General features: G+C 33.8%; 1 protein-coding gene across 1 annotated transcript; it reads left to right on the top strand.

Moving 5' to 3' along the window:
- Positions 1–6,618: 6,618 nt before the first annotated feature.
- On the top strand, positions 6,619–11,860 carry LOC123011143 (tubulin beta-1 chain). Its single transcript, XM_044408457.1, has 2 exons — positions 6,619–6,777; positions 10,392–11,860. The coding sequence occupies exons 1-2, from the start codon at positions 6,721–6,723 to the stop codon at positions 11,676–11,678; spliced, it is 1,344 nt and encodes a 447-aa protein (XP_044264392.1). The 5' UTR covers positions 6,619–6,720; the 3' UTR covers positions 11,679–11,860.
- The last annotated feature ends 3,414 nt before the right edge of the window (positions 11,861–15,274 follow it).

Here is a 15,274-nt window from a genome sequence, read left to right as displayed (position 1 = left end):
TTGCCAAAGTAAGATTTCATGGCGTCTTTGAAAATCCCAGGTCACTTTGACCAGATCTAACCTTTCTCTCTCGTATACCCAAATGCGGTTTCAACGTAATAAAAAATGGTAGAGTTATCGATTTTTGAATAGGAAGATTCAAATAAAAAAAAAATTTTAAAAGTCTAAATATTTCAAAAACGGTCAAACTTAGGTATAGAAAAGACTAATAAAAACTTTCTCAAAATCACTTGAGTAATCCAAAAACGCAATAAAAAACATAGCTTTCTATTTAAAATAACGAAGATAATACCCACTTCCGGTGTATCAGGAAGTGCCGCCATCTTTAAAATATTTTCATTGAGCAGAACCTGATCAATTATGGCCATAGACAAAATTTTAGATAAATATTATTGTTAGAATTCCCAATACTTCTAATGTGGGGTTTATCCGGAACACCCTGTATATTTTTTTTAATTTTACCATTTAAAGGTCACTAATTGGCTTTTTTCGTGATCAAAGTGAAATTCAGTTGGTAACATTGTATTGTATTGGTGGTTTATTGTGTCAGTGTTGCCAAAGTAAGATTTCATGGCCTCCTTGATGCCGAAAATCGCAAGCCACTTTGACCAGATTTTTTGAGATTTTTTTTGGTTCGCTCGGTAGGTTTTCTCGAACGTCCTTAGCGAAGGCTGAGGGGCGTCAGCAAGTCCGAGCCGGCTGCCATATATGGAATCCGAAAGTGTTTTCAATCTTTTATGTGGGTTGAATAACATATGGTCAGAGATCCCATATGGTGTTGTCTCATTACCCGCCATACATTGCACCTCTTGACTGACTTGCTCGTTACTGTGCTTACCCGAATGGTAAATTAATCAAAAACAACGCCCAATGGGACATTCTGGCTACTTTATGGTCTATGAAATTGGAGATGAGACAATTCGCGCTTGCACAACTAGGGCACCAGTTTTCGCCTTATTTGGCGCCGAAAAAGAAAGTTTTTATTCATCGAGTCGAGAATTTGTGACACTTTGTGTAAAAACAAAGCAGAAGTCGTGTGAAAAATCACCGTTGGAGGAAAAAAACTAACAACTAATTGCACTATTGTGTCCCCACATTGTTTCCGTTGACCTTGAATCGCACTTTGCAAAGTGTGGGCACCAGCCTACTATTCTGTCGTCTATTATACGAAATAAAAATCAGTTTTTCTGATACCACGCGAAAAATCGATGGTTCACGGCCAAACGCCCGTGACCCCAAGAAAAATTCATTTTCACATTGTTTACATGCGAACCCATGCGTGATTAGGGGAAAAACCTAAAAATAGGACTATCAGTCTTCGGCAAAATAAAAAGGTTGGCACTAACTGGCACGCGATTTGGTTGGGACATTGATCTAATAATGGGAAGATTCCAATTTGTTCAGTTTTGTTTTCTAATTTCATCGATTGAGGGCTTCCAAGAAAGCTATTTTTCTAGTTTTTCTAGAGTTGGCAACACTGATAGTTCACTAAAGATTAAACATAGTTGGCCTGACACCAAAAACTTTTTGTTTACAAAAAGTATCAACAACTCAAAGACAACTGTATAAAAATTTAACAAAAAATAGTTTTTTTTGGTTTTGGCAACACTGATACTAAGTTCAATACAATGTGGTTGTTTTTTTTAAATACAAATTAAACATAGTTGGCCTGACTTAAACTGAACTTTATTTCCAACGCCAACTATATAGAAATTACAATTTTTTTTTTTCTATTTTGGTAACATTGATAATTCAATATACAGTGTGTTTTTTTAATAAAGATTAAACATGGTTGACCTGACACCGAAAATTAAACTTTTTTGTCTACAAGAAGTCAACAACTCAAAGCCAATTGCGTAATATTTAAAAATTTTCAGTTTTTTTTATTTTGGCAACACTGATACTTAGTTCCATTTAGAGTAGTTGTTTTTTTAATAAAAATTAATTAAAATTGACTAAAATTAAACTTTTATTTCCAACACGAAGTGTCAAATTTCAAGCCAACTGCATAAAAATTACAATTACCTATTTTTTTTTAGTTTTGGCAACACTAATATACAGTGTGTTTTAAACATGGTTGGCATGACACCAAAAATTTGGCTTTTTTGTCTACAAGTCAAAAACTCAAAGCCAACTGCGTAAAAAATTTTTTATTTTATTTTGACAGTATGGTTCTTCTTTTGAAATACAGATTAAACATAGTTGGCCTAACACCAAATATCGAACTTTTTATATACAAGTGTGTACAAGTTTATAAAATTCAAAGCCAACTACATAAAAATTAAAAAATTTCTATTTTTTGGTTTTGGCAACACTGATAGTTTAATATCAGTGTGTTTTTTTTTTAATAAAGATTAAACATAGTTGGCCAGACACCAAAAAAAGTTAAAAACTCAAAGCCAACTGCGTAATATTTAAACATTTTCTAGTTTTTCTTTATTTTGGCAACACTGATACTTAGTTCAATTCAGGGTAGTTGTTTTTTTAATACAAATTAAAGTTGACTAAAATTAAACTTTTATTTCCAACAAGAAAAATTTCAAGCCAACTACATAAAAATTACAATTACCTATTTTTTAGTTTTGGCAACACTGATAATTCAATATACAGTGTGTTTTAAACATGGTTGGCCTGACACCAAAAATTGAGCCCTCTTGTCTACAAGTCAAAAACTCTAAGCCAACTGCGTAAAAATGATTTATTTTTTATTATTTTTTTATTATTTTGTTCAATACAGAATGGTTCTTCTTTTGAAATACAGATTAAACATAGTTGGCCTTGCACCAATAATTGGACTTTTTATATACAAGTGTATCCAAGTATACAAAATTCAAAGCCAACTGCATAAAAATTAAAAATTTTCATTTTTTTTTTTTGGTTTTGGCAACACTGATAGTTCCATACAGGGTGGTTGTTTTTTTTTTAATACAATTAAACATAGTTGGCCTGACTAAAATTAAACTTTTATTTCCAACTAATAAGAAGAAGTGTCAAATGTCAAGCCAACTACATAAATTAAAAAATTAAAAAAAAAATTAAATTAAAAAATTATCTATATTTTTTTTGGTTTTGGTAACACTGATAGTTCCATACAGAGTGTTTTTTTTTAATACAATTAAACATAGTTGGCTTGACTAAAATTAAACTTTTATTTCCAACTTACAAAAAGTGTCAAATTTCAAGCAACTACATAAAAATAATAAAAAAAAAATTAAAATTAAAAAATTGTCAAATTTTTTGTTTGTTTTGGAACACACACATATCAGTGTGTTTTTTTAATAAAAATTAAACCTAGTTGGCCTGATACCAAAAAAAGTAAAAAACTCAAAGCCAACTGCGTAAAAATTAAAAATTTTCTAGTTTTTTTGATTTTCGTAACATTGATGGGGTGGTTGTTTTTTTTTTAATACAGATTAAACAGTTAGCCTGATGAACTGAACTTTTTGTATACATACAAGTACCAAAAACTCAAAGCAAACTGCATATACATTATTTTTTTATTTTTTATTTGGTTTTGGCAACACTGATACTTAGTTCACTACAGTGTAGTGTTTTGTTTTTTTTTTTGAAATACATTCCAAATATAGTTGGCCTGGCACCAAAATTGCGCTTTTTTGTCAACAAGAAGTGTCAAAATTCAAAGCCAACTGCATAAAAATTACAAATAAGCCCTGACCTCTGCTAATTTCCACTGCAAACGCCAATAATTCACCGATTTGTCATAAAACGGCGTCGTGGCCTTATAAGGGCCCCATTTCTCCGCCATCGTGATTAATCGAATTAAAAAATACCATAAATCTCAAGCAATTAAAACAATTGAATTACGCTACCTAGCATCTAGAGTGTTTACAGTTAGTTTCACGTAATCCAAGATGGTTTAGAGCACCGCCTACTATTTTCATACAGTCCGTTTTTAATTTACCTTGACAGGTTGTTGGAAATAATAATAAAATTATTGTTGAATCTTGAAGACCCTCCCTGGTGACGTCATCGTGACTCATTCCCGGTTGCTAAGTAGGCTGAGCGAAACAACAGACGATCGGTGACAATCGATCGAAAATCGAGACAGTTGGTAAAAGTCACCAAAAAAGCTGAAACAAAAAATGAAAGTGTCAAAAGTCACTAAAAAAACAGTTGAAATGAAAAAAATGGATGAATTAGGGTCATGACTGCACCTTTATGATGCGTTTTAGAATAAATTGTCATAAATTCACCCACACGTGTCATCGTTTTAGTTTTATTGAGTTGGTAGAATTGCGTAATGGATAATTAATGAAAAACGCACGTAGTCTTGAGCAAGTGTCAAATTTGACATTTTTGACAAAAACAGTTCTGCCAAAACAATTGATTAATTCGTGTGTTAATTAAAATTAATTAATTAGAGTAAATGATTCACTCGTTGCTTTAATTAGAATAACAAAGTATGTAAATTCGTTCCATACAGTTGAATGAATTTCGAGAGGGTTTTATAACTGTGTTAAAAAATTGGAGATATTGGGGGCAAGGTTCTTACATAAAACTGGTGTCTCTTTCTATAAATGGTTAAAGGAAGATGAAATACCTACGCAAAGTTGTGACGAAATCATTGAAAATGTAAAGAATACCATATTTGTGTGATGAGTGTTGTTCAATTGACACTTTTTTTGGCTTTGTTTATTGAATTTATAACAATAATTAATTCCAGGTTGAAAAACAAATCTTATCCAAGCAGTGATGTCATACTTAAAAGGAAAATGTAATAAAAAAATTGCAGGAAAAGCGTTTGTTTATTTCAAGTATTTACTACAAAATTGTGTATTTGTTATTAAACCTGTGATATCGTTTTCCTGTTAGCACAATTTATTAAAAAAAGTTTCCTCTATTGGCTTATTTATCTAATGAAATTTGGTATCAGTGTTTCTGTCTAAAGTTATAATATACCAGGTTTGCGCAACTTTTGTCCACTTTCTGAAATAAATTTTTGCGACTTTGACTGAGGTTATTATCACTTTGTTTGCTTTTTTTCAACAAAATTTTACTCCTAATAAGTGGACAATGATGTTGGTTTTTGCTATAGAAAATGAACTCTTCTGTACCTATTGTCGTATCAACAAGAAATTACGACCTAGGATTTAGGGATATTCGCGAATAGGTTGCCATAAACTTGGTTTGGTTGGTATTCAGTGTCAAAATTTAGGTTAAGTCACCTGTCAGTTTATATGGAAAATTCAATTGATACTTGACAGCAGAATGACAGAAAACGTCAACCGTCAACAACAAGGGATAACCAACCCTAAGCATTCAAAATTATTTCCGAAAATTCTAGTTACAAACAACATGAAAAACGTAATTTTCCTAAAAGTTCAAATCCTTGGTGGTAATTTCTTGTTCACAAGAAATCGGATTTACTGATTAATTTACGCATTAAGCACATTATAAAAAACAAGTTTTATCATTTGGCTGTTAAATTGACCACTATTCTCTTTCTCTATTTATCTAAAGAAATTTGGTGTTAATGTTTCTGTCTAAAATTATAATATACCAAATTTCTGCAACTTTTGTCTATTTTCGAAATTAAATTTTGCGACTTTGACTTATTATTTTTTGCTTCTTTTACTAACAATATTTCAACAAAATTCTACTTCTAATAAGTAGAAAATGATATATGATTTTGCTATAAAAAGTGAAAATAAAAAATTAACTCTTGTATAGTCGGATTTTAAAAAATACATTGGTAGAAAGAAACAGACTACGTAAACAAATGCAAAAAAACAAAAAACTACTTTCATCTTTTTCTACTGATGTACGAATTGCATGTAGGCCCATCAAACCCTGATTTACACGAGGAAATAATGAAAATAATGACAATTTGACGTGAACACCGAATAAACAATTGGCAAATTGCCGGTAATTTGATAATTATAGAGTTTGTAAATTGTCTAATATTTGTTATTACCCTTGAGCAGAAAATTATAACTTACTGGGCCTACACCACAGAAATATGCAAAAAACATGTCATAATCTCCGTCTGTTACATAATAAAGATAACGAAATGACTGATAACATTATTATTATTATTATCATCTACTAACTATACATACAAGTTTATGCTCTTTTTCATACTAATGTGCATCAAGTAGGTTGTAGAAGCCTAAATGCATCTTTAATTTAAAGGCCGATTTACACAAAAAGTGTCATTAATGTCATTCAGAGGACAAAAATCTTTTATTTATTTTTTGCTACCTGGGGTACGCATTTATTTGAAAAAATAATTTTTAGGGAAAATTGGGGTTAGGATTGTTTAAATTTTCGCATGGTTGCCACCCTAAAATAATCCCTGTCAAAGACTACTTTGATGCACATTAATGAAAACGATTATAAGTAGATAAGTCGATGCTCTAGCTCCCATTTCCTTCTTCTTTTTTTTCACGTTGCAATAATTTGCAAGTTGGTATTTTTTTTTCAACTTTTCCTCATCCCACTCCACCTTTGATTTTTGCCAAAGTTGTGTAACACCCAATTTCGACCATGAAACGTCGAATCAAGGCCCAAAAGGGTGAACAACTCCCTCATAGTCCCTCCCGAATTCAAACCAAAGAACGGTTATAACAGAGTGGGGGAAGCTATATAAAGCACCACCGGCAACCGCCATATTACTTTAGAATTCATCGAGTAGCAAGCAGCGTGAAGAGCGTTCGTGTTTTCTATACATTGTTAGTTTGATAAATTTTTAAAAGAAAAATGAGGGAAATTGTTCATATCCAAGCCGGCCAATGCGGTAACCAGATTGGAGCCAAAGTGAGTAAAATTTCCACCACTTTTAACCGTTTTTCGATCGTCTTTTGTTGCACCATAAGCGCCATTTTGTTTTCAACCCTAGCCCACTCTCGAATTCCATCGTGATGCATTCCTAACTATAGAAATGACGCGTTTTTGCCGTTTTTCGCGAATTTTGAAGGTTTTGGGGCCCCGGGAGGCGTTCAATACCGGCCGGCGTCGTCTATCGATCGACCTGAAAACATCGGTCAAACACCGCATAGGGTCGAGATGTGTAACGGTTTTTTCTCCCATTTCAAATTAACGGTCGAATTTCGGCAAAGTTCATGTTTTCGGCGCGGTTAATACCGAAAAATGCACCAACTTGTAATAATTAATAATTTTATCCGGTAATTATTTTTAACCGTGAGACAAGCGAAGCGGAAAAGTTCATCGGCCTTCGCAATTAGGTGCAACGATTCTTTGCATCATAGATCATTGGGTAAAAGTAGGTACGGATGTTGGTGAAAGTAGGTGGTGGAAAATGTCGCCGCCTTTTTTCGAATTTGGTCCAGGTTTGCCAACCACTAGATGATGGGTTTTTATTAAATGATTACGTAATTTCGGTGCAGTTGAGTTTCTATATTTAGAAATGACCCTCTCCAGTCGTGAATTAACGTAACAAGACACACTTTAGTGGTTTTTTGGCCTTGTATGGCGTACCTGTTTGACTCGTTCGAGTTTTCGGGACACTGAACGACTGGTCGATTTCACCAACATCGAGAAAATAAATATTTAAAGTAATCAATCAATCAGGCTTTATCGTTGTTTTCATTCCTAATTCCACGTAATTCGCAAAATTAATCAATTTTCGTGACGTCATAACGTGGACACGCCCTAGTGTGTTTTCTTTTATCGACTGCAGATGCTTAGTTCAAGGCTGTCCCACTGGAATCGTCTATTTTAAAGTCTTCACTCACTTTATTTACGAATAGTATGACATCAAATTACGTTTTTTTTTTTAAGTGTTGGAGGTTGGTAACGCTGTCGCAGTTTTTTTTATCACATTTTGGCAGTTGTCAATCAAATAAATTCAGCGAGATTTGTTATTTTTACCTAATTATATCACAATTTACACATGAAAAACCCCGTTATCATAAGATTATTATTAAATAACCGATTGTGTATTGCAGACTTTTTGACATTTGCGCCCACCCAACATGACATTTTTCACTATTTAAATAGCGATTAAAAATGCAAAAATCACTTAAGGTTGATAAATATTCGCTTTTACCGGGTGACTGAAAATGATTGCGATTTTTTACCTCACGTTGGGACCGAATTTAAAATTTTAGTTTGGCAATCTTGACTTTCAATTTCAAACGTCAAAGGCAATTGTCATTCATTTGCGATTTAGCCGTCACCTGATATAAGAAATTAGAAGGATTACCAATAATTCAGTATTGCCAATGGATTTTTTTGTCACAAACATTTATAGTCCTTCGATAGTGCAGTGCGATCAAAAAGTCTTTCTATCAAGTAGGCGTCCTAGTTGAGCACGTATGTCGCATGGCAGTTCGTATGTTATCTGGATGTCAAAAAATTATTTTTTAAAAATTAAAACTTTGAGCTAATTAAATTGAATTATTCTATGAAACGTCTCAAAACAAACTAAAATAAGATTTCGTTGGTATTTATTAATAAAAATCGTTCACCACGGTTTCCTGTCATAATTTACATAAAAATTATTTTGACATTTCTCATTTGTCATTGTGACATTTTATCTTCCACAGACATACGTTTTAAATTTCTACGCTTGCTTGATAAGACTTTTTGATCGCGCTGTAGTTTCCAACCAGCAAATCCTAATACAGGGTGAATATAAAGTATGGAACCAAGCGGTTTTATTTTTAATCATTTGCACCCAGAAAATAATAATTAATATAAATTAGAGTAATATAAAAAATGTGATCGTATTTTCAGAACGAAATTTTGTTTTGTTTTTGAATTATGCGATTTTTTTTTGTCAAAATTGCAATTTATGTGTAAAAAAAAATCATCACATTTTTATTGTACTTTATAATTAAATACTTATAATATCAATTAGTTTTTTAAAAAATAAATAGTTTAAGCAAAAAACGTTTGGTTCCATACTTTTTATTCACCTGGTATGTATAATCTGTATTTCAAAAAAAGAACCATTCTTTATTGAACAATCAGTGTTGCCAAAATAAAAAATAATAATAATTTTTACGCAGTTGGCTTTGAATTTTTAACAAAAAAGTTCAATTTTTGGTGTCAGGCTAACCGTGTTTAAAACACACTGTATATTGAATTATCAGTGTTGCCAAAACTAAAAAAAAATAGGTAATTCTAATTTTAATGCAGTTGTTTAGTTTAATTTTAGTCAATTTTAATTTGTAATCAAAAAAAAAACAACAAGCCTGAATGGTACTAAGTATCAGTGTTGCCAAAATAAAAAAAAACTAGAAAATTTTTAAATATTACGCACTTGGCTTTGAGTTCTTGACTTCTTGTAGACAAAAAAGTTTAATTTTCGGAGTCAGGCCAACCATGTTTAATCTTTATTAAAAAAAAAAAAAAAAACACTATATATTGAACTATCAGTGTTACCAAAATAAAAAAAGAGATAATTGTAATTTAGTTAACTTTTTAACTCATCTAGATTTTTATCTTTATTTTGTATCACAATTTCCGTATGAAAAACTGCTGATAACCGACTATTGCCGGTTTTTTGACCACTTAAAATTGATAATTGCTTTTTATCTGATTGCTTTTAGTATCTGATTTAATTTATATTCGTTTTCATATTGATGTGCATCGAAGTAGTCGTTGAACGGGATCATTTTAAGGTGGCACCCATGCAAAAATTCAAGCAAACCTAACCTCAATCTTTCCTAAAAATAATTTTTTCACTCCAGCTAGCCATAAATAATTGAAATTTACTACGTAATTAACAGGGTAGCAAACATAAAGATTTTTGTCATTATTAATGTGATTAAATTATATTCTTTTTCATATTAATGTGCATCAAGTAGGTTGCAAAAGTCTTTAATTTAAAGGCCGATTCACACATTAATGCCATTCAGAACAAATTTAATCACATCAATAATGACAAAAATCTTTATGTTTGCTACCCTATGCTAATTACGTTGTTAATTTTAATTACTTTTTGCCACCTGGGGTACACAATTATTTGAAAAAACTATTTTTAGAAAAAAATATGTTATGATTGAATTTTTTCAAGGTTGCCACCTTAAAATGAACTCTTTCAACGACTACTTTGATGCACATTAATTTGAAAACAAGTATAGTTCTGTATAAAATTAATGACACTTTTTGTGTGAATTAACCTTCAAATTAGGGATGCATTTAGACTTCTACAACCTACTTGATGCACATTTTGCACTTTTTAAACTGCGTTAGAAAGTTCAAAGACGCGAAACCTTACGTAATTTAATGGCGATTTTTCTTGACCTGACCAGATTATGTCGTAAAAACTGCATTACCTACATTACAAGTGCATTTTATAACTGTTTATTGTAGTTTTTGTCAATTGTGCGAAAGTTCCAAACCGCGAAAACAGTTGTTCCCGAATGAAGAAAACGCAATTTTAAGGTTAATTTTTGTTCCAGTTCTGGGAAATAATCTCAGACGAGCACGGCATCGACCCCACTGGCGCCTACCACGGCGACTCCGACTTGCAATTGGAGCGCATCAACGTCTACTACAATGAAGCCTCCGGTGGCAAATACGTCCCCCGTGCCATCCTGGTCGACTTGGAGCCCGGAACCATGGACTCGGTCCGTTCCGGCCCCTTCGGCCAGATCTTCCGGCCCGACAACTTCGTCTTCGGGCAATCCGGGGCCGGAAACAACTGGGCCAAAGGCCACTACACAGAAGGCGCCGAACTAGTCGACTCAGTCCTCGACGTCGTGCGCAAGGAAGCCGAGTCCTGCGACTGCCTCCAAGGCTTCCAATTGACACACTCCCTCGGCGGGGGCACCGGCTCCGGCATGGGGACCCTCCTCATCTCCAAAATCCGGGAGGAGTACCCCGACAGGATCATGAACACATACTCAGTCGTGCCCAGCCCCAAAGTCTCCGACACGGTAGTGGAGCCCTACAACGCCACCTTGTCAGTCCACCAGCTCGTAGAAAACACCGATGAGACTTATTGTATCGATAATGAAGCTCTCTATGACATCTGCTTCAGGACGTTGAAGCTCACAACCCCCACCTACGGCGACTTGAACCACTTGGTGTCTTTGACCATGTCGGGGGTCACGACTTGTCTGAGGTTCCCGGGKCAGTTAAACGCGGATTTGCGCAAATTGGCGGTGAATATGGTACCATTCCCCCGATTGCACTTCTTCATGCCGGGCTTCGCCCCCTTGACCTCCCGAGGGAGTCAGCAATACCGCGCGTTGACTGTCCCCGAGCTCACCCAGCAGATGTTCGATGCCAAGAACATGATGGCGGCGTGTGACCCCCGTCATGGGCGGTATTTGACAGTCGCTGCTGTCTTCAGGGGGCGCATGTCGATGAAGGAAGTCGATGAACAAATGCTCAACATCCAGAACAAGAACAGCAGTTATTTCGTGGAGTGGATCCCCAATAATGTCAAGACAGCGGTTTGTGACATTCCTCCACGTGGTTTGAAGATGTCGGCCACCTTCATCGGCAACTCCACCGCCATCCAGGAGCTCTTCAAACGCATCTCCGAACAGTTCACTGCTATGTTCAGACGCAAGGCCTTCTTGCATTGGTACACGGGAGAGGGAATGGACGAGATGGAGTTCACCGAGGCCGAATCGAACATGAATGACCTCGTCTCCGAGTACCAGCAGTACCAGGAAGCCACCGCTGATGAAGATGCCGAATTCGACGAAGAGCAAGAAGCCGAAGTTGACGAGAATTAAAATGCTGCTTTTATCAAACTTTTCATCTAAATTTTTTTCTCCCTTGTATTACTGTTTTGTACATTCCCGTTTATATTCGAATACATTTACTTAACTTATTCAAGACTGACTTTTTGTTGCTTTTTCGTCCATGTTTTGTTTCAAAGTAGGCATTAAAACGGTCGCTGCCATTACTTACAACACCATTGCATTTTATTCAACCTCTTTGCTCCCATCCTCACTAGAACGGAAATATCGCTTTTTGTTACGTAACTGTTTTAAAAATAAACCAACTGTTGTGATAACTTTTCGACACTTGCGAATAATACGCCTGAGGCGTCAGTTGGTCGAAAAATAATCCGGACACTGACCCCAGACTCAAATACGGCTATAAATAAAAATAAATCACGGTTTCAGTCAATCGAAAGGCTGATTAAAAATGTTGGACCAACTCTAGAATAATGATAAAAGGCTTTCAGTTAAGCATAAAAATTAATTCAGATTTTTGTTTCAAACTTTATTTTGAAAAAAACAGTTTTCATATTGTTAGTTTTTTTTGTTTCCGGCGAAACGATTGATCCATTTAACGTTTTTTTACATTTCTAAAGTATTAAAGACCCAAAAAAGAGCATAAAACGTTACTGAGTCAGTTTGAAAAATTACGATTTTTTTGAGTTTTTGAAGGTGAGCTGTAGTAAAATCGTAAAAATTGTCAATTTACGTAAAAACACTAAAAATGCTTAAAATATAGTTTTCTAGACGTCAAATTACGCACTGAACACGATGCAACAAGTTAAAATAATCTACGATGCATAGTTTTTGAGATATTAAGTAATAAAGTTAAGAATATGGAGCGGAGCATCGGATTTTGAGCAAAAAATCTTTTTTTTTTATTCTTACAAAAACTAGTACTATATGTAAAATTAACTGGAGAATACGCCTGTACAAACCGTTTAGACCTAGGACTTATAGTTTTTGAGATATTAATTTTTTATGAAAAAAACTAAAAATGGCTCTGTACCCGGAACCATAACCCGGAGCGACGTCCGGTTTGCGCCATTAGATAGATAATTTCAAACTAATTTTAATGTATTTTAGCTTTTTGCTCTAAGTCCTATAGTTTCGTAGAAAAACGCGTTTAAAGTTTCACAATTTTGACAATTTTCACTTTTTGAACGGCGATTACGGCCAAACTATTAGACTTAGAGCAATCAGTCCAACTCCATCGTAATCAGCGTAAGAAAATCTATCGATTGAGGCCAAAGCCAAGTCGATATCTCGCAAAAAAAATTTGAATTTTTAAACGCCGATTACGGCGAAACTAAATGAGATAGCGCAAAGTGCTTAGAAAATTCGTAATCAGCGCGTTAAAATCTATCGGATAAGATAGGTTTAAATCGAATCTGAGACATGTTCAAAAACATTAGTTTTTAAGGGGGGGGGGGTAACAAATTTTTGTTTTTTTTTAATTTTGTAAATTGCGGCAAAACTGTGTCTCAATGACATATTATTTTGACCTAAACCTATGTAAAATGTTCCGGGGAATCGATTGGCGTCAATTAAACTGCAAAATTCGTAGTAGTTTTGAAGTTATACTCGGATTTAAATTTTCGATATTTTTGACTTTATCAGAAATTTTCTCGATAACTATTCATCGTAGAGCACTGAACTTTTTAATATATGATAGAAAATTAAATTRTCTTTCCAACGGTACTAAATATAAGYGYWTYTRMCRAATAAGTCCGGAGTTATTGCRAWTAYASCGCTCSGGGTGCCAAAAGTCGACCAAAATCTCGACAAAAATCAAAAAAATTTTTAACTTTAAAATTGATCCATTTTACGTTTTTTACATTTCTAGAGGTCCTAAAGACTCAAATAAGTGCATAAAATGTTATTGGGTCAAGTTTCAAAAATTTTGAATTTTTTGAGTTTTTGAAGGTGAGAGCGGTAGTAAAATCGTAAAAATAGTCAATTTACTAAAAGTCGTAAAAACGGTTGAAATATGGTTTTCTAGACGTAAAATTACTCGCTGAACACGATGCAACTAGTTAGAATACTCTACGATGCATAGTTTTTGAGATATTGAGTAATAAAGTCAAGAATAAGGACATTTTTCAGACATAACATTAAAAATTCAAACATCCTTGCAAATATTGATCAAAACATTGAATAGGTACGTGTCTGCTGCAAAATTAATTAGGTGATTCAAGCGAAGCGAGTCATAAAGTGTCATGACAGTTTTCTGTAACCAGGCAACAACTATCATGACAATGACTGTCAAATTTCCCCAGCCGCCTCTTACTCATCACTCAATCAATAGAAAACTGCCATTTTATGGTTACTGGAAATGAAATAAATTTATTTCCGAGTCGTAAAAGGCAATATGTGGGTTGGCAACCTGTAATAACGATCATCCGGTTATAGCAAAGATCAAAGGAATTGAGGATTTACAACACCTCATTTCTCCTCTTAATGGGATTACAGCTCAGTTCCTTTGAGTGATAAAATGGAAAAAAAGAGTTGTGTTTTGAAAATTATCAATCAAAAAGTTGAATTTTATTAAGACATAACGCAGTTGAATCGAAGCAATAAAACGTCTTTGCCTTATAAGTACGTGCAAAGCCGCGCTTTCACAATATGGTAATTCCTCGAAACGGGAAAAATTCTTATAATTTCATAATGTGGGTCACGAAGACCGTAAATATTTCTTTTTTCAATTTGCATATTTATTAACGATTGTGTGAAGTGTTGTTTTTTGAGCCTAGATGAGGATAGAATGTGTTTTGATTCTTTGCACACAGTTTGGCACCCATATGGATGCGGAAGTCGTCCGAAAAGGAGTCTTCGGTCGAGTGAACGTGCTTTTCTCATATCCGTTGGGCGTGGAGAGCAGACTGACAGACAATATTCTTGAATGAATTACCGCATCATGGCATAATCTCATTTACTTAATTAGCTGAAATTTCAGACCGAAGCAGGGCTGCGGCCGTTTTATCGATCAGACTAAAATAACAATGACTCATCGAAAAAAAAAGCAAATTCACCCAAAACAATTTATTGAACTGCTTCAAACATGGTTTAGTAATGCCCGTACTCAAGGAATGACATGAATATTATAAAAAAAAGCGTAAAATTAAAAAAATAACAGTAAGGTTATGCAACCAACATTACAACAATCAAATTAGGATAATTAAAATTTGGTGGCGCCCTCTATCCATATGCAACATAATTACGGCTTCAGAAAACTGATTAACTTTTAATTTATTAAATATTTTAACCATGCAGTAAAATGAATTTATATAACAATAAAACTGATTAAATCACATTCAAAAAGCCGTTTAATTAGCCTGTTTACTATTAATTAATTGTTGTTCCCTATCTTAACGTAACTAATTTGCCTCCAAATTATATTGAAATTAATCAAAACCAAAGAATGATCAAATAAGTTTTTTAAATAATTTTAAAGCAACTTTTAATAATAAAAAATTGTAAAATAAAAACTAATAATAAAAAGTGATGCAATTCGCAAATTTAAAGTTTAGTAGCACCCTCTATCTGTGTTTATCGAATACTCACAATTACTGTTACAGAAGTCTGTAATTAGTTTTTTTATTAAT

Source organism: Tribolium madens, unplaced genomic scaffold (assembly GCF_015345945.1).
Source record: "Tribolium madens isolate multiple individuals breed KSU strain unplaced genomic scaffold, Tmad_KSU_1.1 Scaffold_91;HRSCAF=231;Tcas5.2_LG7, whole genome shotgun sequence".
Classification (NCBI taxonomy): domain Eukaryota; kingdom Metazoa; phylum Arthropoda; class Insecta; order Coleoptera; family Tenebrionidae; genus Tribolium; species Tribolium madens.
Note: the sequence above shows the minus strand (reverse complement) of the source record. Positions and strands in the feature narration are given on the sequence as shown.